The following is a 24157-nucleotide window of genomic DNA, read 5'->3' as shown; positions in this document are numbered from 1 at the left end:
AAACCTTTGACCCTCTGATATGTTTCTGGCTGTTGCATATTTCATCGGTCGGATCGAGCACACAGTGACACACTGAGGCAAAGTAGCACCAGTGATAAAAGTGTCCTTGTCTTCTCCTGGCTGCAGCTTTAAACAGGTGAAGTGTTCCAGTCAGTCTGACACCTTTTAGCTGTCAGGGATTCAACCGCAGATAAGACACATGAAGGAAAGACTTAAAGGGTGATTTAGTTGTGCTCCGTCACATGTACATCCAGAGGGAACAACTCCTTCATCACAGAGATTCTTTAAGAACCTCCTGTATCATGTTGTTTAGCATGAGGTTGGAAAAGAGAGTTGAAAATGATGGTGACCTGTATTTATTGGTGGGCTTAGTAGTGATCCTTAGATCTACAAAAATGTAGAATAAAAGATCTGGTCCTGGTGGAGATGGACAGGCTGTAAATGTTGCTCTGATAGTGCAAAGAAAGCAAGATCAGTTTAAATTAATTTTCTTTTCACTTGAAGTCAGTTTTGGAGGCTCTCCGGCTCTCAGTGTCTCAGTGTGAGACTCCAAATGTAGAAGTGACAAACTGAACAGAAGCGTGCAGATTTTATCAGTCACTGAATACTTTATATTGAGAGGTCTCTGGCAGCTGTCATGTTCCTCACACACTCTCTGACACACACACACACACACACACACACACATACTTGTATTTGTCCCTTTCTGGGGCCATGTGTTTTGAACCCAATTCTGGGGCCCACCCTTTCCAATGGTCCCAGACCTCTGTAAAAAATCAGGCAAGCTTAAAAAAAATTTAAAAAATTTTCAGTCACTTTAGATTAGCCATATTCTAAAGTTTTTTCTCTACGCTAGTTTTTTTGGTCACTTATGGGACATGTTTCTAGCATTTGCTACTTGTGGGATCCACCTGCACACACACACAGATATGTCAAGTCTTTCTACCTTAGCAGGGACCAAAAACTAGATGGAGTTATTAGTTGTTTCTATAGTTTTTTTATTAACAAAAAAACTGCAAGGCTGCATCAGGGGTTTACATCCTGCATCTCCTCTCCTCACATTAGGTAGACAGAGCAGTGATAATCAAAAAACAATCACCTGCTTAAAATGAATCAACTGCTGATTATTACAGTGAGCTTTGATATCAGGAAAGCAGTCCAACAGCTCCTTGTGTTGATAAGAACACAACATAATAGCATAATAACATAAAAACATGACAACCCTGTCAACTATTGTAAATGGCCTTAATGGAGGTAAAAGAGAGCACAAACATGTTTTAAATTTTCTTCCGTCTCAGATGAATGAAATAGATTCTGGAATCAACATTTTAACGTAAAGTGGTTGAATTTATTTATACTGCAGCATATTCACTAAATAATATCAGAAATCATTGCAGTCAGACTGAGTGGAAAATTAAATTGAGGCACCTGAGCTCAGTCTGTGTTATATTGCAAGAATCTACTTCCTATGTGTGAGACTTCAGTGAATATAAAATCATTTGCATGTTTTGTTTTGCCTCCAGTAGGGCTATCTCAAATATTATAGCACCTCCTCCTACAAGCCTGTCTATTACCTTGTAAAGTGAAACATTTTCACTCAAATTTTCTTCGCAGAGAAGAAATTCGATTTTTAACAAAGTATTTCACTGCCCTCCAGTCTCGATTCTTCAGGGCTTCAGGTTCTGCAGTGATGCAGCGCTGACAGTCCTCCTTCCCTGGGACTTGGTTCATCAGAATTGATTTCTTTAAATTACGTTCTACTGCAGCACATTCTTCTGTTGTCCAGGTTCTTTTAACAACAGTTTGTTTACCTAAATGGGCAAAAAAAGGACAAGTTACAGAGTTATAAGAACTTTAACTTGTAACTACAATGAACATGAATGTCTCATTTGAAACATCAAGTGATTTATTGCACGTATTGGCTAAGAAGATTTGTGTGGTTTCTGCCTCTCTCTCTCCAACAGGCAATGTTTCTAGAGTCTCTGTCACACCTCTGTGTCATGATTGGTCAAAATCTAAAAGCCTGGTTGATAATCTATTAGTTTTCTTCCCTCACAAAACTTGAAATAAAAAAAGAAAGAAAAATGTGGTGGTGAAATAGGAACGTGATTGAAGACAGTCGCAATGTGTTCAAATGCCTGTTAGAGCTCTTTGCATTACATGATCAACAATATGTTTCAGACATGCCACAAACCCAAACAAAGTTAGCAACCAAAGTAAAACAGGGCTACAACACACAAGAAGCTTTGGAGTTTCTGTCTACAAATGTATTGATGGACAGGCTGAGGAAAACACGTCAGAAAACAGCATCAGAAACGTGGTGAAGTGAGGAGTAGCTACAGCTGGGCTGATCATTTTCAAGACCAGTAAGTCCCTGTTTGTTGTTATGCAGTTTGAATATTACAAGATGTTTGCTTATTTCTGTAAAACACAGCATAAAGCTTGATTGTTGAGTTTTATTCTCAAAGTTTGTGCCTGTATGTGTGTTTGTGAATATGAGATAGAATGACAAAATGACAGAAGAAATGAAAGCAATAAATGAAATAATGAAGTTACGTGGACATACCCTGTCAATCGATCGATAGATCAGGTCAACAGTAAAAAACAAAATATATAAGAAAATAGCCATGTATACATAAAGATTATAAATTTAAAAAAATATAAAATAACAAAGTACTATACTGATATTATAGAAATAAGCTACGCCAGTCGCAGTAGTGTAACACTGTGCAAAATATCAATATAAGTAGACATAAATTATAAATACGGAGTGGTGAGAAATGTGGTAGAGTGTTATTGAGACAGATGTGCAAAATAGCTTACAAATGTGCAATTAGCCATGACCAGCAGTGCAATAGGGAAAATGGTTGGACCAGAAGTAGGGATGTGCACGATTAGTCGACTATACGATTAAACTTCCCCTCCCTCACTAGTCGGCACCAGAATTACTAGTCGTGTAAATTATTTATCAATACTTGATTCATGCACAATGTCAGTTATCGGTCGCCTCTAAGATTTCATGCAGCTACCTGCCACTAGTCGGGGCTGCGGCAGCAGCCCCGACTAGTGGAGCGGAGCGGTGGAGGAGAGATTGACAGAACACAATGGTTCAGCCTTGCTTACTTTTTGTGCGTGTATTGTAAATAGTACTTTCAGCACTAACTATTTGTCTTTATTGTATTAATTTACAGAAAGAATCGACAAGCAGGGCCAGGGAGGTGAAGCTGCTCGACGAGAGAGGGAAAGAGAGCATGCTTTGTCATGAGCGGCAGACCATGTTCTGTTTTGGTTTTTTGATTTTTGTTGTTCAGACATAGGCCTAGTTATCCCACAACCCACCACAATTCTCTGAGCTTTAAATATGAATATTTAGGTCTATCTCCCCTCCTTAGCCCTAAAACCTTGATCATGTCATTAGAAAGCCATGAAGCCTGTGACGCCATGATGCAGAGACCAAAGCTGTAAGCTTGTCTTGCATATTATTTGTCACACAGCCAAATAACATGCCGTGTTCTTAACGTACCTCTCTTTTTTGAAAACCTCCTCTGGTTTTCTGTAGAGGTCCTCTCTTGTAGGGATGCGGTGCTGTCCTTGTCTTCTGATTCCTGAGCTTCTGGTATACTGGCATCTGGTCAGAGAAAAAAGTTTAAACAGAAAAACGAGACAGCTATAGACTAAAATATGAATATGAAGTAGCTCTTGGTAAGCTGGCTGCATTTTTGTTTGTCATGCATACCTAATTTTGTCATTGCAACAACTATAAAATTGTAATAAAGATTGTATATAATTTGTACATGGTGCCTGCGTTTTTAACAGAAAAATGGGCAGAATTTGTCCATGAACCTGCCTGATTCTTCAACAACCCAGTGTGATTTGGAGCAACAAGTGCTAAACTGAAACCCTTGAACAAGATTGTGAGGACTATAAACAAGATAATCAAGGCAGAGACAGACAAGCCTCTGCAGCCTTCACAAGAGACTTACAGGAAGACCTCAAAAATTGCAGTAGGAAATACATGATAATACAACACATGAATACATTTAAGAGGCTGACCTCTCTTTTTAGCAAACTTCCTCCTCTGGTTTTTGGCAAGGGGGCTTTCTTGTGATGGTGTGGTGATGGTCTCATCTTCTGAACCCTGATCTTCTGCCATACTTGCATCTGAAAAAAGAAAATAGTTTAAATAAATAAACAAGATAGTACTAGCATTCCAGAAACTGACTGCATTTGATCCTTTTCTTTCTGATAATTTAGTATATAATGTGAATCTAAGGTGACAGAGAAAGTTGTGCATACTGTTCTAATTTGACAGATTAAATCATAGCAGATACAATTTTTTTTTGAGTCTATAAAGTCACAGAATATTTGAAAGCTTTAAACGTTGTGTGATAAGATATCGTCACTTTTCCCTATTTCCAAATATGCAATGGCAATAATTTACGTAGGGGAACCTTTTGCTGCTGTCATTGTACAGCCAAAGAAGATTTAGACCCAAATATTCAAATCCAATGACTGATAATTCAGAACCAGTGTCAAAATGCTTCAAACATACCTTCGATATCCTCTTGTGAACAATCTTCAATTTCAACAGCCTCTGAAATGTGATTTGACAAAATACTGTATGAATGAGCTGGACAGCTGAAAGTGTAGTGATCTACCTCTGACAATCAAGAGTACAACAAGGGGAACATAAATAGCTAGACTGATTAAATAGTTGAATTGAACTGTTAGTCAAACTCCATTAAAATATATGTAAATAAATAAAAATATATATGACTAAGTACCATTTGGATCAATGTGAATTTCATCCAGGCTCTTTCCTTTGTACTTTCCTAGCTTTCCCTGCTCCAATGCCAGGAGGACTTTGCTTATTTTGGCAAGCTGGAGGGTCCCCTCTGGAAGGCGGTAGTGTTTTCTGTGTACATCTATGTTATGGCCAAGGAAGTCTGCCAACTGGTCAAGTTCTGTGTTCTTCAGATTTAGAACAGTGGAGAGCGTTGCAATGTGTTTCCTGAGTTTTGTTGAGGTCAGAGCTCTGGGATTTTTGATGCCACTGCATTCATGCACTAACTGTCTTATGCAGTCAGAACCCCTGAGGTGATGGACAGAATGAGGCAATGCAAACAAGAAACCATTTTCAGTCAGTACCCCACATTCTTCTCGCCTCTCGACCAGAGTATCAAGACATTCCTTCATGAGTGGAGTGAGGAGAACAGGAACTTTCCTTCCTCTCTTTCCAACGACGGTTATCCGGACAAAATGTTTGCAAAGCTTCTGCTCAAGTTCTGTCAGGGCCAAGTTAACGTCTTCATGCGTTTCTGATAGGTCTCTTGACAAGTACACAGACAAAGACATTTTGGATACCTCTCCTTCTCTACGGCGGTTGAAGAGGATAACTTGTGCCAGGGTCACTTTAGCCAGGTCTTTCCAGTTTGAGGGGGAAGCATCTTCTTTCAGGTCATCTAAGTGTTGCTGTTGTTTTTCAGACAGCTGGGAATTAAGACTTTGGACATCCTGCGTGAATGGTAGGAGTTGTGGGGAATTCCACTTGGACTGGTTGAGCTGAATCAGTGCTTGGCTTGCAATGTCAAATTTCCAGCTTTCTTGGTATAGCTGTGCAAATTCCTCAGCATCTTGGACTGTTCCTTTATCTCTTGCCTTCAATCCTTCAGATTTCTTAAACATAGCCAAAGCATGCAAGCTGTGTCCAACTTTGCGAGCCAGTGATGGACATTTATATTTGCCCGTTTCATCACTGAATCCAGCTAAGCATCTTGCAGCAGTGACAACATGAGAATACTTTTCAGGTTTTATAAGTTCTTCTATAGTGTTCACTGGTGCAACTTTTTTTGCTGCCAGCATCAGCCTGCCAAGTTCCCTCAGCTTTTGTCGAATGTACTGGTGTTGGCTGATTACCCTTTCGTTCTTCTTAAACAGTCTGTAGCCGTACTCCAGAAGGTAGCGGTCTTTCTTTACAGCTATGGCAATCTTGTCTTGATTCATATTATTCAAGAACTTCCAGTATGCATCACTAAATCCAGGAGGAGCTGGTTCGGCAAAGGCACACAATGTCTGTGCCCTTGTTTTACCTTGTCCCTTGTCCATTGTCTTGTCCTGAGGGTTGAGCTTGCAAAACTGAAAATGGCGCCACATGACTCTTTTTTTAAACAGTCCGTAGCAGTACACACAATGTAGAAATTTTTGTCCCTCAGTCTTTTCCTTTGGCTGCCTGAATGGGATCAGCTTTCCTTTCTGGCTCTCCAAAACGTCTCTGTTATGTTCAAAATTTCCTTTGTTTCTGATTAAATCTAAGTGCAGTCGTCTTTCTTTTGAGTTTTTTTGAAAACTGAATGCTTTTGAAACATCTATTTCATCACTGTGCATACGTAACAAATGTTTTGACATTTTTTGAACTATCTTTTTACAATAAAAGCAGTGATGCTTCTTGTTATACAGTCTTGAACCATCCTCCTTCTTCATAGCTGGATTGACAAAGACATCATGCTCATCAATACAAGTTTGCCCCAACGTCTCTTCATTCATACAAGTGCTTTCAGCAGAACCATCGTTTATTTCAAAGCTGCTTTGACTGGAAGACTCAAATTGACTCAGACTGGAGGACTTGGACTGACTCAGACTGGAGGACTTGGACTGACTCAGACTGGAGGACTTGGAGGACTTGGACTGACTCAGACTGGAGGACTTGGAGGACTTGGACTGACTCAGACTGGAGGACTTAGACTGACTGGAGGACTTGGACTGACTCAGACTGGAGGACTTGGACTGACTCAGACTGGAGGACTTGGAGGACTTGGACTGACTCAGACTGGAGGACTTGGAGGACTTGGACTGACTCAGACTGGAGGACTTAGACTGACTGGAGGACTTGGACTGACTCAGACTGGAGGACTTGGAGGACTTGGACTGACTCAGACTGGAGGACTTGGACTGACTCAGACTGGAGGACTTGGACTGACTCAGACTGGAGGACTTGGACTGACTCAGACTGGAGGACTTAGAGGACTTGGACTGACTCAGACTGGAGGACTTGGACTGACTTAGACAGGAGGACTTGGACTGACTCAGACAGGAGGACTTGGAGGACTTGGACTGACTCAGACAGGAAGACTTGGACCGACTCAGACTGGAGGACTTGGAGGACTTGGACTGACTCAGACTGGAGGACTTGGACTGACTCAGACAGGAGGACTTGGACTGACTCAGACAGGAGGACTTGGAGGACTTGGACTGACTCAGACTGGAGGACTTGGGCCTATCCTTAGTATTTACCATGGGTATTTCCAAGCTGCACTCACTGTCTGTGCTCTCTTCCATGAGACCTGGATTATACTCCTCTCCACTATCTTGATCTACACTTGAGGCATCTGATCCTGCAATAATTCCTTGCATCTTGAGAAGATAAAGAAAACCTAAATTAATAACTCAAGTTCCTCTTCCCTTATACTAAATATGATTAAAATGCATAGCAGTCTAGGCAGTTTAATACATGTTAAAATTACGTGCATTTAGAGTGGTATGAGAAAAATTTGGGGTGCTTTCAGTCTAGTAAAATCACATGTTAAGAGAAATACTGTTAAGTTACATCAGACTAAGGAAGCCAAATTTACAAGATCAACAGACAGGCTCATTGATGATAGTGATGACTGAATCATCTATATGCATGTCTAGAATTTAAGTGGGGGGGGACAACCCTCAAAGTGATTACTCAGAAAAAGTAGTTACAAGACTTACAGGACGGAAGCAGCTTCTCCTTCGCCTTTGTGAAGACATCTCAGACTTAGACCAAGTAGATGGATCCTCTGCACTGTCATCACTTGAATGATAGAGGGCATCAGAATAATCTGGTACGTTTTTCATCTGTAAAAAGAGTGTGTGGTCATCCTTTTTCAGAAACCATCAAAATGAATAACAGTTGACAGATTTAGAGGGGAAAGGTCTGTCACTTAGTTAGTGGCATTTAAAGTGCCAGAGTCATACCTGAATGATTTTTGTCCACAGCTTTGGAAGAACTTCAATGTCTGATTGCTCAGTGGAATCATCCTTTGTGGAATCCTCAAAATCGGTTTCTTCCACAATACTCTCATCTGAATCACTGACAGGTTGACAGAAATCTTCTAATGTATGCATCTACAAAGAGAGTTGTGTCAGGTGAAGGTTATCTCGTTTTGTTTATACTCTAGTTATGTCACAAAAATGGACTAAATATATCCCAATTTGTTTGTCAAATGTTGAGGTTTTGCAGAAATATACAGAAATGTTTTAGAAAATATGAATGAAAGCAAGAAAGATATTAACAACTAAAATGGCAGCACCAACAAAAAAACAACAGCACCAAACTCACCAACAAGAGCAAAAGACATGTAATCATGACTATCTGACAAGTTATATGTATGTCTGACAGAGTAGTTTGTTATTGCTCTGTATCATCTCTTAAAGGTTAACATCTTCTAAACTGAATACCTCTTTTACTGACAGGCTTTCAGGATGCTAACAGTCTCCACTCACTCTTTGTAAAGCCATCTCAGACTTGGACTGAGCTGAAGGGCCCTCTGTACTGTCATCACTGTCGTAGAGGGCATCAGAAAAATCTGGAACTTTTTTCATCTGCAGAGTGTTATGTTATGGCGTGGTTATACATTTTAGTTTACATTTATCAAAATCAATTACAGAGAACAGATTACAGGGGTAAATGACTGATCAATAAATTATTGATATTTAAAGTGTCAGGGGCATACCCAAATGCTTTTCGTCCTTCTCAACTTTGGAACACCTTCATCACAGCGTGGAGCCAATGGCTGATCATTTAAACAATCCTCATCGGTTCCATCAGTGTCAGAATAATCCACCAGGCATGATCCTCTGATAGCAAATTCCTAAACATCATTAAAGACAAAATAATCAGAGAGGTTGAGCATACCATCTCATATAGACACTGTGGTGCAGTTACCACAAGCAGACTGTACATTTTTCACTATCAGTGCTAGGCTGTTAGCATCAGTGTTTGTGATAAGCAGTTATTTGTTATGAGGCTCAGGTAATTAGAAAAGAGAAAAACTTTTTTTTCACTCATGTTTAGTTGTTGGGTGAAGCTATTTATTGTCAAACAACTGTGTTTTAAATCGTTTTAAATCATAATGACAACAGAAACTACCCAAATGACCCTGATCAAATATTTACATACTATGGAGATTTTGGCCTGATAATGAGCACATAAGTTGACACAAACGGGTTTGAATGGCTACTAAAGGTAACCATCCTCACCTGTGATCTGTTTGCTTGTAATCAGTGTGTGTGTACAAAAAAGTCAGTGAGTTTCTGGACTCCTTACTAGGCCTGGGACGATAACAAATTTTGCTGGACGATATATTGTCCCACAAATTATTGCCGATAAACGATATTATTGTCAACATGATAATATATCATAATAATGCACACCCTTTCAAATACAATACACTTTTATTTCTCAGTGTTTTTCACCATTGTAATTGTAATTTTAAGAACGTTTAAATATCCTAAATAAATAAAACAAACATTTTTTTTTTTTTTTTAAAGGGCAGCATTTATTTTGCGATGTAGCAAACTCCACTTTCTGTGAGCGCACAGCGTTTATATTTACTTTGTCGACCAGTGTTGACTGTCGGGACGAAGGCTCTGCATCTCCAGGTGCAGTTTTTTTCCCCAGCTGGGAAAACTGGGTCGGGTGGTTCTGCTTTAGATGGGCATGCAAGTTTGTTGTGGTGGCTTTTTTTGTTGCCACCACTTTTGAACAAATTCGGCATTCTGCTTTTATTTATTTTACTACTTTTAACTGCGTCTTTTATTTTATTTTACTATGTTTATCTATTTGATTGTATTGTTTTATTTATGGCATCATTTTAGATTTATACACTTATTATTTATTGCTGATTGGTATATGGAATTGTTTGTTTTATTGTTGATTTTATGTACAGCACTTTGGAGACGTTTGTGTTGTTTAAATGTGCTCTACAAATAAAGGGGATTGGATTTATACAGGCTCGTCCGTGTGTTGATGGGCTCACCTTTTTCATTCGGTTTGAAACCGACATATTCCCACACCGGGGCTGTGGCATTGGGCTTTGCAATCATCTTTTTTCCTTGCGTTGCTCCGCACGAGGCTCACCTGCTGCACTCTGTGTGTAGCCAATGCTAGCGGCCCAGCCTTCCCCACAGAGACAAAGAGACTGGATGACTGACAGGAGGGTTCACTCCGCTCATTCTGCTATGGAACAAAAGCGCCCAGGTGCTGAGATCCAGCACAGAGTGAACCCTCTTGTCATCCAGCCTGCTTGGAGGCAACAGACGAGGAAAACAAACACGCATGCGCATGGCGATATATCGAGGGCGGCAAAATTATTGAGTTCATTTAATTTATCGTGCGATTAATTGATTTATTGATTATCGGCCCAGGCCTACTCCTTACAGACCCTTGCATTTTTCATCCAGTGCTGCACTGATGTTTCTGGATTCTGAGTCATGGGGAAAGCAAAATAACTGTCAAAGGATCTGTGGGAAAAGTTAAATGAACTGTATAAAAAAGGAAAGGGATATAAAAAAGATATCCAAGGAGTTGAGAATGCCAATCAGCAGTGTTCAAATTCTAATTAAGAAGTGGAAAATGCCAGGGTATGTAAACTTATGAGCACAACTGTACATATGAACATTGGGGGCAGGACTATGGGGCAGTATGGCCCCATCTGATTGGCCAAATACAATGTCATGCAGAGGGTGAATTCATCACACAGATATTACAAAAATATTACGGTTTAAGCAGTTGTTTGCGATATGGATATTGCATATGTTGATATTGCAATGACGATAAATTTGCAATATATTGTGCAGCACTACTGATAAGATTAAAACTTTTGGGCAAGTACAACTATTTTTATGAGGAGTCTCATAAACTTCCAACATCAGAAAAGAGGCTGAACAGTTCTTTTTCTAAAAAGTTTTCTTGTGTGTAAAATAAGTACAGGAAAACCCAAAGGATACTTGATACTTTGGAAGTGAAAGGTGTCATCCATTGAGGAGAAAAAAAAAACAGAAAGGGGGATCCACACAACGGGCCCCATGAGGGTCACTCTTAGAAGTCTCCCTATCTTAACATCCCAACAGAGGCCTAAAAAGGGATCTCACTTCAAAATATTTTCTTCATCATGCAGCAGCTCAGAAAGTGCATTATTGTTATTGTAAATACTTAAGTTTGGATGCAGAGAAGTGTTGTCCTGTAGGTTAACAATCACTTATAGAAGGGTCCATACGGAGGGCCCCAGTAAGGACATGAACTGAAACTTGGTGTGTGTGTGTGTGGAAGAGAAAAGTTGGAAAACCCTTTTGAAGGAAGAGTATCTAACAGGGCCCCATTAAGACATGACCTGCACCTCGTGTGTGTGAAACCAGTTAGCTAAATGGAGATCAAATAGAAACTAATGTGTCAAGTTATCAGTGCACTTTATGAAGAACTCAATCACATTCATTCTTTCCATTACCTTTGGGGCATCATCTTCACCAGCATCATCATCATCTTCACCATAAACCTTGGAGGACAGATCAACAGCCATCTCTTCTTCTGCTGCTGGAGCCTGCTTGGATGTCACGTAGTGTTTAGACATAAAAGAAGAAGACAGTCAGCTCTGACAGGAAGCATGAGTTGGGAAATACTTATAGATCATAAAGGTATTATAATCCAGGGCCCCACGAGGGTCACTCTTAGAAGTCTCCCTATCTTAATATCCCAACAGAGGCCTAAAAAGGGATCTCACTTCAAAATATTTTCTTCATCATGCAGCAGCTCAGAAAGTGCATTATTGTTATTGTAAATACTTAAGTTTGGATGCAGAGAAGTGTTGTCCTGTAGGTTAACAATCACTTATAGAAGGGTCCATACGGAGGGCCCCAGTAAGGACATGAACTGAAACTTGGTGTGTGTGTGTGTGGAAGAGAAAAGTTGGAAAACCCTTTTGAAGGAAGAGTATCTAACAGGGCCCCATTAAGACATGACCTGCACCTTGTGTGTGTGAAACCAGTTAGCTAAATGGAGATCAAATAGAAACTAATGTGTCAAGTTATCAGTGCACTTTATGAAGAACTCAATCACATTCATTCTTTCCATTACCTTTGGGGCATCATCTTCACCAGCATCATCATCATCATCTTCACCATAAACCTTGGAGGACAGATCAACAGCCATCTCTTCTTCTGCTGCTGGAGCCTGCTTGGATGTCACGTAGTGTTTAGACATAAAAGAAGAAGACAGTCAGCTCTGACAGGAAGCATGAGTTGGGAAATACTTATAGATCATAAAGGTATTATAATCCAGGGCCCCACGAGGGTCACTCTTAGAAGTCTCCCTATCTTAACATCCCAACAGAGGCCTAAAAAGGGATCTCACTTCAAAATATTTTCTTCATCATGCAGCAGCTCAGAAAGTGCATTATTGTTATTGTAAATACTTAAGTTTGGATGCAGAGAAGTGTTGTCCTGTAGGTTAACAATCACTTATAGAAGGGTCCATACGGAGGGCCCCAGTAAGGACATGAACTGAAACTTGGTGTGTGTGTGTGTGGAAGAGAAAAGTTGGAAAACCCTTTTGAAGGAAGAGTATCTAACAGGGCCCCATTAAGACATGACCTGCACCTCGTGTGTGTGAAACCAGTTAGCTAAATGGAGATCAAATAGAAACTAATGTGTCAAGTTATCAGTGCACTTTATGAAGAACTCAATCACATTCATTCTTTCCATTACCTTTGGGGCATCATCTTCACCAGCATCATCATCATCTTCACCATAAACCTTGGAGGACAGATCAACAGCCATCTCTTCTTCTGCTGCTGGAGCCTGCTTGGATGTCACGTAGTGTTTAGACATAAAAGAAGAAGACAGTCAGCTCTGACAGGAAGCATGAGTTGGGAAATACTTATAGATCATAAAGGTATTATAATCCAGGGCCCCACGAGGGTCACTCTTAGAAGTCTCCCTATCTTAACATCCCAACAGAGGCCTAAAAAGGGATCTCACTTCAAAATATTTTCTTCATCATGCAGCAGCTCAGAAAGTGCATTATTGTTATTGTAAATACTTAAGTTTGGATGCAGAGAAGTGTTGTCCTGTAGGTTAACAATCACTTATAGAAGGGTCCATACGGAGGGCCCCAGTAAGGACATGAATTGAAACTTGGTGTGTGTGTGTGTGGAAGAGAAAAGTTGGAAAACCCTTTTGAAGGAAGAGTATCTAACAGGGCCCCATTAAGACATGACCTGCACCTTGTGTGTGTGAAACCAGTTAGTTAAATGGAGATCAAATAGAAACTAATGTGTCAAGTTATCAGTGCACTTTATGAAGAACTCAATCACATTCATTCTTTCCATTACCTTTGGGGCATCATCTTCACCAGCATCATCTTCACCATAAACCTTGGAGGACAGATCAACAGCCATCTCTTCTTCTGCTGCTGGAGCCTGCTTGGATGTCACGTAGTGTTTAGACATAAAAGAAGAAGACAGTCAGCTCTGACAGGAAGCATGAGTTGGGAAATACTTATAGATCATAAAGGTATTATAATCCAGGGCCCCACGAGGGTCACTCTTAGAAGTCTCCCTATCTTAACATCCCAACAGAGGCCTAAAAAGGGATCTCACTTCAAAATATTTTCTTCATCATGCAGCAGCTCAGAAAGTGCATTATTGTTATTGTAAATACTTAAGTTTGGATGCAGAGAAGTGTTGTCCTGTAGGTTAACAATCACTTATAGAAGGGTCCATACGGAGGGCCCCAGTAAGGACATGAACTGAAACTTGGTGTGTGTGTGTGGAAGAGAAAAGTTGGAAAACCCTTTTGAAGGAAGAGTATCTAACAGGGCCCCATTAAGACATGACCTGAACCTCGTGTGTGTGAAACCAGTTAGCTAAATGGAGATCAAATAGAATCTAATGTGTCAAGTTATCAGTGCACTTTATGAAGAACTCAATCACATTCATTTTTTCCATTACCTTTGGGGCATCATCTTCACCAGCATCATCATCATCATCTTCACCATAAACCTTGGAGGACAGATCAACAGCCATCTCTTCTTCTGCTGCTGGAGCCTGCTTGGATGTCATCCAGTGTTTAGACATAAAAGAAGAAGACAGTCAGCTCTGACAGGAAGCATGAGTTGGGAAATACTTACAGATCACATAAGTTTGCTCACTCTACTACTATGTTTAATTACTCTTCATGTCCTCAAAACACCTGACCTAATGATGCCTTTTATATAATAATAATAATAACAATAATAATAATACTGATAATAATAATGACATTTCATTTCAAGTTGTGGGAAATTAAACTAACATCTTTAACAATCATGTAGTGTAACCAATGCATGATCATCATCACCTTTTGACGCCATGGCCATTTTGAATCACCATAGTTGTAATCAAGTTCAGTCCCTACTTCGATGTTCCTCACAGCAAACAGACACAAATGGGGCCTGTTGTTCACTATAACTTTTTTCATGACGCAGTTCGGAGATTTGTGGTCGTCGTTCACTAATCTTCCAAGGGAGCCGTCTTCCTTTGATGCATCAATACTAAAAATAAACAAAAACAATACATCAAATACATATAAACTTTCTAAAATATATCTTCATAGTTTTGTTAGAAGAGCCACTTGAGATTTAAAGTACATTAGGTGTGATATTTCACTCATTTGTTCATCAAATATTTAAGCACGTTTCAGGTCTGTTTCAGGGCAGTCAAGAATCCCCTAATTGCTACTAAAAATACATCTCATAAAGGCCTTCTTACCACCACTGGCGTTTCTGCCAATCAAAGTCATACAGAAATGTACTCTGTGTCTCTGAGTAGTTCCTTGATCTGCATTCTTCTGCTGATATGAATTCACCCCTGTACTCCAACACAAAAGAACCTTGCTCGATTGGTTCGGTAGCAAACACTCCTCTTCCTATAATGACACAGAATGAAATAAACTTACATAAAAGTCACACCAAGTTGCCTTAACTTTTCTCATACAGCATTAAAAAAAGTCTGTACTCTTTAGCTCCCATGAGCTGACCCCAGATCAATATGTCATCTCCCTCCTTTGGGAAGACCTGTGAGCTTGATTTAATTCTCTAAATGCTCTGGAACATACTATCTCAAATAAAGAGATGACCTTATCTAGTTATAGGCCAGATTGAATGCATGAATATCATTGTGTACTTTTGTTCTCTGTATAATTGTCATTCTAAAATTGTCTAAAATGTGACATGACTTTTTAAATATGAAGGTTTTCTGTTTAACAGGGACCATCATGTGACAACTACATGAGCTACAAGCCTGTACTCTGGTTCTCCGTTTATGTAACTACTTCTATGCATTAACTTAAATGTTACTATTGAATATGCAAAAAAGTTTGACATTTTCATTACAGTCTTCTATTGGTCCAGCACTTACCTTAATAATACTTGAATGTGCTGGACACTTTACATACAGCAGAAATAAAATAAATAACTTTACATTTGTATATTTGATTATACCAGTGTGTACCTGAAACTTCTCTTATGGAAATCAGGCTCATTTATACACACCTACTGTATACCTAAACACATTGGATTTAAACAAGACAGACGATTGAAGCCACTTATTTCTATAAGATATCTTCTGAATGAAGAATGTTAATAATGAATAGTATCTAAAAATGTGTGGCTGTAATTTGCAGCTACTGAAAGCACTAGAGGTCATACCTTTGATATTATTGATAAATCTCACTGCAAACCATGGCTTGTCTCCAGCTGACAGAATATATGAGATTGCATCTTCAACAGGCTTTATCCGGGCCTTCCTTTTGGATGTCATTGCTCTGTGAAAATATTTTTATGACATTAAACAGCTGTGCAGCATGAGAAAACAGATTGCTCATTCACTCCCCAAGAGATGAAGTCTGCTAACCGCTAGCTTCTCTAGTTGCTACTTTAGCAATGACCGCACAAACAGCGCAGTATACGGATCCACTAGCCACCAATCAAACAGCCACTTATAGCCATAAATAATGCCCAGAACAGCACCAAACGTCATCAACAGTACAAACAGGGTTCAGGGTTTCAAATCCATGGGCACCACTATCAGTTTGAGACCCACTTTACTGAAGACAAGCTGAAGGAAATGGAGGCTAAAAGTGACAGAGGAAGAGAGCCGGTTGAGTCTAAATGCTGGAGCTGGGGGAATCAAGTGGGCAGTGTGTTGGTCAGTGCCTGTCGGTGGCCTCTGAAACCAGATGTGTGTACTGCCAGTCGGCCTCAGTGTGTGTTGTCAGTGCCTGGACTCCATGATGACACAAAGTTGCTGCATAGCGTATAACTGGAGCAAAGTGGGTGAGTTGTTTTCGTCTCATTTCAATAGAAATCAGGCTAAGCTAACAGATGTTTGATGCCTCGTATTATGTGCTGGGACCCTGTTTGTACTGTTGATGACGCTTGGTGCTGTTCTGAGCATTATTTAAAGCTATAAGTGGCTTTTTGATTGGTGGCTAGTGGATCCGTATACTTTTTTTACATATTGTTATGGTGCGGCCATTGCTAACCCTAGATGGTACCACATTGGCATATGGCAACAAACCCATTTTAAGCCTTCTACATAAAGACGATGCATCCCCAGTTATGATGCAATGCATTAAAAGAGGGGTGGGATTCAAATTAAACTAATAGCATTGTTTAAATTTGTCACTTGAATTTCTGGAGGCCGTTTTGAACCCCTTTTCTGTAGATGTTTTCACAGGGAGGAACCTCGCCATTTGACTCCTCAAAAAACATCAAAAAAAGTGTTTTAATGACATTTTTCAACAGGGAAAAAAATATATACTCTGTGATAAGTTAGTTAAGTTCATTATTCTGTAGTTTATTGCATTGTACTTGATTATTAAATAATATAAAATGTTAAAAATGTGTACGTTGCCATATGGCAACACCGTACCATTATGAATTGCTAGCCTGGTATGTTGATAACATTTCGTATTTAGTTATAGGCCCGTTGTTCAAAAGCATGATGTAAACTTTATGGACTCAGGCTCCACAACCATGTAGAATCATTTAGGTATTTTTTCAGGTCCATCAATTTGACAGATACACATTTGACTGTTAGTTGTAGTAATAGCAATTGCATTAGTGTACGATGATTTTCTATAGTCTACTATAATAATGCACTTTGTGCGTCATTTCCGCATTGCATATGATGATATTTGACACATCTTTCTTAGATTTACAGAATGAATGCAACAATATTTTATGGTTCCTCACAGAAGAAAAGTAAATCTAGCCCTCCCAGTAGATGGTAGTGAAGATGAACAAACAGTAAGGCAAAGACAGCCATCAACAATCAAAACAATTACTCATACGGCACAAAAATTCGGATTAAATGATGAAAAAATTTATTTTTAAATAGTTTTTACTTTCAAATGAGATGCATTCTTAACTGTTCAAGCTACTGGGGATTGTTCAGAGTACAAAATGAATTTTTAAATAGATGTTATTACAATTTTAAACAAAACTCTCTTGTTTTCATTACTTTTCACAATAAAAGATTTTTAAAAAATAATATTTTTTAAAAATTTCTCTTGATTATGTTTATTTTTACTATTTTAAGACGACAAAAACACACAAAACATTTTTACCAACTGGGATCATAATGCGTACCATAGAGGGCTAAAGTTACTACAACTAGAGAAGCTCGCGGTTAGCAGACTTCATCTCTAACTCGGTGTTGCGGTGCATCGGACCATGGGTTAAAGTTACACCGGAATGTCACTGTGACTGATCTAGCCGAGCCTATCGCAGCTCTTTCTCTGACAAGGCCTGGGCCGCGAACCACAGGTAGCGACCCTGGGCCCAAGCCTCGGGTGACAGGTAGCTTCACTGACCGGGCCCGTGCCTACCGCGAGGCATATAACGTAACCGAACAATTAAGTTTGTTTTTACAATGATTATGTGACGTTTTTGACGACAACAACATGACGTTCCGTGTGCTCATGTCCCCCTTAAAGCCTGCGCTGAACGCTGTTAGCCCTTAGCTGTAAGTCACCGGATGATCGCCCTTAGCAACAGTTGCTACCGTACTCCGTATCGCACCTTCCATAAAATAAGTAGCTACGAGACGAGCATTTCCATTGGCAACAACACATTTATGACGTACCTTACCAGACATCTGTTCACCACAGCACATTGAAACTCCTCGCTTGTATTCCAACTCTGTCTTCCACCCAGCGTCTCGCGCTCCGCCGCCTCATGAATATTCGCCAGGTTAATTAGCCATGTGTTCCACCGGATTCCGTCATCGGACGGACGATACTTCCGCTAAAAGCGCTAGCGTCTCCAAAGCTAATGGTTAGCACATGGGTTAGCAGCTAATTAGCCTAAGATAACAGAAACGGTCTTTTATATTGTTATCTGGGGAACAACGCTTTCTACCTATAGCTGTTTTAGCATCTAAAATAAGCAACCTGTTGCTAATTTAAAAAAAAATAAAATTAATTAATAATTTTTTTTTTAATTAACTAATTTTAAAAAATTAGCAACAGGTTGCTAATTTTTTTAAATTAATTAATTAGTTAATTTTAGCAGCTAAGCATCAAATGGCACAGTTTGTATTAATACTAATGTTGTAAGTTTGTTTCTTGTAGTCCCACAAACGTTTTGGAGTCAAAAAATCAATTAAAAGAGAAAATAAACTTACCTTAATCATTTGAGGTTCAGTTGTTACAGCATCGGTCTGTGTTGTCAGTATTAGCCGTGTTTACAGTAGCTCTCAAACAAATCCCGTAAAATCCCGCGAGACTATGACGCTTAATAGTCTTGAACATTATTGGCTAATATCACACACACTTCCGGAAGTGTGTGTGTGGCTGCAATGGCATCCTCCCACCTCCAGGGGGGCAGAGAGCACACACACTTCACACACACATTTCCACTCTTGGTCACTTCCTGGACAAAGTGAGAAAAAAGCATGAGGAGCATCAGGGTAGGCTCCTGATGTACGCTAAAGCACTAAACGTTGTGGGGCCCAGCAAAATGGCCCCATATGGATTTGTGGCCCCATACCGCTGGTGGGCTACAGGTGGTATGGCCTCACAAAGTAATATTTACAAGTGCACACACACACACACACACACACACACACACACACACACATCCTCTCTTCCTCTGTTAAAGAGGAACTTTACAACCTGTAAATCTTGTGTCTGCTGACCTCCAGAGGTTTAACTTGTCACCACGCTGCAGTGAAGTACAGCTTTTCATCACTGTTGGGTTACAGCTGGAACAGACTTTACAACCTGAAGGGACAGCTTAATTATTTTCCATCGTTATCAGTCAGATGTTAAGTTCCTCTTTAAATCCTCCCTGGTTTGTAACAGCAGCACTCATTCATACACTGCCCTGTTCCCTTTGATTCCCAAAAAGTATGAAATGCTCACTGATGGCTTTTCTTCATGAGATGAGGATCAAGCATGAGATGCAGATGCTCCTGATGATTTTCATATTGGCACAAACCTACAACAGATAGATGTAGATTTTGTGTTTGTAGTAAAAACAAATCTCATCAAGGTGGCAGGTTAGAAAACTGTCTTTTTCTGGGGGTTTTTTCTAGACATTTAAGGTCCCAGTTAACATTATTCTCTATGGGAGAGTTGGCTGAAGTTGCTGTCACATTGAGGCTCACTGAGCCAAATCTATACGTCCGATTGACTCCAGAGTAGGATGTCTGCCAAGAGCACAAATTTATCTACAATCCTATATAAAATATAGCGAATTGGCACAACCACAAAGTGAGGTGTTTCCAAGCTCTTTTCAAGTCCATCTCCCATTCATTTCAATGGGCCTTTAATTTTTTTATCGATTTCCACGAAAATTGGGAGGTGAATTGGCATGACAAATACATAACACACTATTCCTGATCATTCTGCACGCTTTAGTAAAGACCTGGGCATTGGGCGGCCCGCGGGCCACATCCGGCCCGTTGGCTGTCCTTGTACGGCCCACGTGAGGTTACCAAGAAATTAGAAATCAATATAACCACAGTGCTTTTATTTTGAAAAAAATAGCAAACATTATCATTAGCACTAGAGCTAACAAGCACTTTTACTATAGTTAAGACAACAAATATAGCCACTAATGTATATGGCAGAATAAAATAAACTTTAACAAACCTTGTTTCCTGTCAGCCAGCCACTATAGAAGCCTTTTTCATACTTTATATCAACTTTATATGAATTACGACGCACTCGTTATTATTTACCATTCGTTTTTTCATTTAACCGTTCTACCGGTTATTTCCTGTCACTACCTTTCAAAATTAAAGCACCCGTTTTATACTGGATGGCACCTTTTCAAAATAAAAGCATCACATTGTAAAACACCTTGAAAATGTACAAACATGAAAAAACAAGCTATATAATACAAAAACATAAATAGGAACCTTGCTAAAGGTCATTTACAGTTGTGTTTAAAATAAATGTTAAAGTGTGATTGGAGTGTATACTACTTTTTACTGCTATATTTGATTTACTCCACATTAACCGTCTCATCATAACATGTGTTCCTATCAGTAGCAGTTCAAAACCAGATCATTTACTATATTTTATAAAGCGATTACATTAATATTGAGCAGAATTTATTTCCGAGTTTTGGTCCGGCCCCTGCAACCTTCGTGGTATTGGTCATGTGGCCCCTTGGGAAAATTAATTGCCCACCCCTGCTTTAGTATGTGATCCAAAAAATGCTTGGAATACGAGTCTTGTTGTGGTTGTCCTGTTAAGCCACAGTGAACTGTCAGGCTTTAATTCTACTAATTTCTGAGATTAAGTAACTTTGTGTGGCTTTTATTTTGAAGAGTAAACACTGGTTGCTAGGCGATGAGTGCAGCATTGGATAGTGGAGGGGCACACACTATCAGTTGATATGTAACAGTTGAGAAAGGAGATTTAATGGAGAGTTGACCTCTCAAACTACTCCTTTTTAAAAAAATAAATAAATGTGAGTCCTAAAAAAAAAAAAATTAGCATCATCAGAAAGATAAGTGTCTGTTGAACGTCTTGATGTATGTTTCATATCTGTAGGAAAAACAAATCTCAGGTTAGAAAACTGTCTTTTTCTGTTTCTTTGAGAAATTCTGGTCCCAGTTAACAAGAGTCTCTATGGGAGAGTTGGCTGGTGTTGCTGTCACATTGAGGCTCACTGAGCCAAATCTATACATCTGATTAACTCCAGAGTAGGATGTCTGCGAAGAGCACAAATGTATCTACAATCTGCCCTAGAAATAATTCATAAAGACTGAAAGTTGTGGGAAGGAGCACTTGTTGTTTGAAAGAATTAACAAACAAAAAAATGTGCCAGCCTCTCTCCACTGTAACTGTTATGTCATGCACTCTAGATCTAAACATTCCGTCCAATACACACCCATTATAAAGTCTGAAAGGCTCTGAATAAAATCACAAAACTGAAGGAATTCCCAAAATAACAGTTAAAATGTTTTCATATTTATAAATCGACAGCTTTCCCTGCATATGAACTAATCGTTGTGCTGTATGTCTGCGTCCCACTGTTAGTTCAGGTGAATATCAGAACACAGGAGAGTTTAACTTCATATTTAACTGCAGACATCAATACTCAGAAATGTAAAATGTAACTCAACACATGAAGCTTCTGTTTCACTTTGAGGAATAAGCAGCGATAAGTCATGTGTTTCTGTGTCTTTGTCTTGCTAATGAAAGTCTCTTGTGTTATCACACAGAAACATACAAGAGCCGATAAATGTGTGTGTGTTCAGTCATTCAGTCTGTTTCCAGGTCAGTCAGTTCTCTCAGTGAAGCTGCTGGATTAAGAGCTTTGTTTCAGTCTGTGTTGCTGTGACAGTGTGTGTGTTGGTGTGTAAGGCTGGAGATATTCTCCCTGTCAGATGGTCCCTTGCAGGAGTAATATCTCATATAGAAAGCGACAACCGAGCAGGAATACACAGCGTTGTACTTTATTTAGCTCAGTGAGTGATACTGTAAACTCAGATGGTTATAGATTCACCACACAGGTTTTTGCTGTATATTGGTTCCACTTTTTTCATACAGATCAGCAAGTTATTTCCATCTTCTTCTTCAGTGTATGTGTAGGTGTAGTTCCAGAGTAGATTAGAACACACAAAGGATTTACATTGAGATATAAGTCTCACACACACACACACACACACATCATATCTACAATTATAAAGCAGTACAAAGTTATTTTATACAGTGTAATAAGAAGGTCCTGTAGAGGTTGGCATCTTGCCTCAGTTTTAGTTTCTGCATGTGCATAAAAAAGATTAAACTTTATTCCTGCTGCGCACTCTTCAGCCAACTGTTTGTTTGAGAAATGATCTTGTGACAGTTGTTGTTGTTGTTGTTGTTGTTGTTGTTGTTGTTGTTGTTGTTGTTGTTGTTGTTGTTGCTGCTGCTGCTGCAAAGTCTGTTAATTAAGTTTTTAATGAACAACAACTGAAAAGCACAAAGCAGCTTCACACACTTCTTGTGGCCGTCAAGCTGAAGAAGGAGGCCTTTCGGTCTTGGCTGGCCGAGGGGTCTCTGGAATCAGCAGACAGGTACCGTTCGGCCAGAAGGGCTGCAGCTGCGGCAGTCGCTGAAGCAAAAACTCGGGTATGGGAGGAATTCGGGGAGGCCATGGAGGAGGACTTTCGGTCGGCCTCAAAGAGGTTCTGGAAAACCGTCGGGCGTCTCAGGAAGGGAAAGCAGGGCTTGGCCCAAGCTGTGTTCAGCGGGGGTGGAGACCTGCTGACCCGACCTGTGGATGTCGTCGGACGGTGGAAAGAACACTTTGAGGAACTCCTTAATCCAGCCAACATGTCCTCTGTAGAGGAGGCAGAGTCTGAAGACTCAGGGGAAGACTCACCAGTAACCCTGGCAGAGGTCGCCGAGGTAGTCAAAAAGCTACCCGGTGGCAAGGCGCCAGGGTTGGATGTGATTCGCCTTGAGATGCTGAAGGCTCTGGACACTGTTGGGCTGTCATGGTTGACACGCCTCTTCAGTGTCGCGTGGAGGTCTGGGACAGTGCCAGTGGAGTGGCAGACTGGGGTGGTGGTTCCCATTTTCAAAAAGGGGGACCGGAGGGTGTGTTCCAATTACCGTGGAATCACACTCCTCAGCCTCCCCGGAAAAGTCTACTCCAGGGTGCTGGAAAGGAGGCTCCGGCCGATTGTCGAATCTCAGATTCAGGAGGAACAATGCGGCTTCCGTCCTGGCCGTGGAACAACGAACCAGCTCTTTTCCCTTGCGAGACTTCTGGAGGGGGCATGGGAGTTTGCCCATCCAGTCTACATGTGTTTTGTGGACTTGGAGAAGGCCTACGACCGTGTCCCTCGGGGAGTCTTGTGGGGGGTACTGCGGGAATATGGGGCACCAGGCTCGTTGCAACGAGCTATCCGGTCCCTATATAACCAAAGTGAGAGCTGTGTCCACATACTCGGCACAACGCCAAACACGTTCCCAGTGGGTGTTGGCCTCCGCCAGGGTTGCCCCTTGTCTCCGATTCTGTTTGTGGTTTTCATGGACAGGATCTCAAGGCGCAGCCGGGGGGAGGAAGGGATTCAGTTTGGTGACCTAAGAATTGCATCTCTGCTTTTTGCAGATGATGTGGTTCTTTTGGCTTCATCAAGCCGGGACCTCCAGCACTCGTTGGGGCGGTTTGCAGCCGAGTGCAAAGCGGTTGGGATGAGAGTTAGCATCTCCAAGTCTGAGGCCATGGTTCTCTGCCGGAAAACGGTGGACTGCCCCCTCTGGGTGGGGAGAGAGCTACTGCCTCAAGCGAAGGAGTTCAATTATCTCGGGTCTTGTTCACGAGTGAGGGTGGAACGGAGCGTGAGATGGACAGGCGGTTTGGTGCAGCGTCAGCAGTGATGCAGGCGTTGTACCGGACCGTTGTGGTGAAGAAGGAGCTGAGCCGGAAGGCAAAGCTCTCGATTTACCGGTCCATCTACGTTCCAACCCTCACCTATGGTCATGAACTTTGGGTAGTGACCGAAAGAGCAAGATCGCGGATACAAGCGGCTGAAATGAGCTTCCTCCGTAGGGTGGCTGGGCTCAGCCTTAGAGATAGGGTGAGGAGCTC

The 24157-nt window shown here is 40.5% G+C and overlaps 2 protein-coding genes across 2 annotated transcripts; both read right to left on the bottom strand.

Moving 5' to 3' along the window:
* Positions 1 to 673: 673 nt before the first annotated feature.
* LOC131970221 (uncharacterized) lies at positions 674 to 12113 on the bottom strand. Its single transcript, XM_059331563.1, has 9 exons — positions 11529 to 12113; positions 8757 to 8894; positions 8527 to 8625; positions 7999 to 8148; positions 7753 to 7878; positions 4553 to 4594; positions 4054 to 4161; positions 3524 to 3628; positions 674 to 1811 (listed from the first exon to the last, which is right to left on the bottom strand). The coding sequence occupies exons 1-9, from the start codon at positions 11649 to 11651 to the stop codon at positions 1758 to 1760; spliced, it is 945 nt and encodes a 314-aa protein (XP_059187546.1). The 5' UTR covers positions 11652 to 12113; the 3' UTR covers positions 674 to 1757.
* Positions 12114 to 13460: 1347 nt separating this feature from the next.
* LOC131970224 (N-lysine methyltransferase KMT5A-A-like) lies at positions 13461 to 18267 on the bottom strand. Its single transcript, XM_059331565.1, has 5 exons — positions 18204 to 18267; positions 15764 to 15879; positions 14826 to 14982; positions 14416 to 14608; positions 13461 to 14123 (listed from the first exon to the last, which is right to left on the bottom strand). The coding sequence occupies exons 2-5, from the start codon at positions 15873 to 15875 to the stop codon at positions 13965 to 13967; spliced, it is 621 nt and encodes a 206-aa protein (XP_059187548.1). The 5' UTR covers positions 15876 to 15879; positions 18204 to 18267; the 3' UTR covers positions 13461 to 13964.
* Between the last annotated feature and the right edge of the window lie 5890 nt (positions 18268 to 24157).

This window comes from Centropristis striata, chromosome 4 (assembly GCF_030273125.1).
Source record: "Centropristis striata isolate RG_2023a ecotype Rhode Island chromosome 4, C.striata_1.0, whole genome shotgun sequence".
NCBI lineage: Eukaryota > Metazoa > Chordata > Actinopteri > Perciformes > Serranidae > Centropristis > Centropristis striata.
This window is presented reverse-complemented; position numbering and strand designations above follow the sequence as displayed.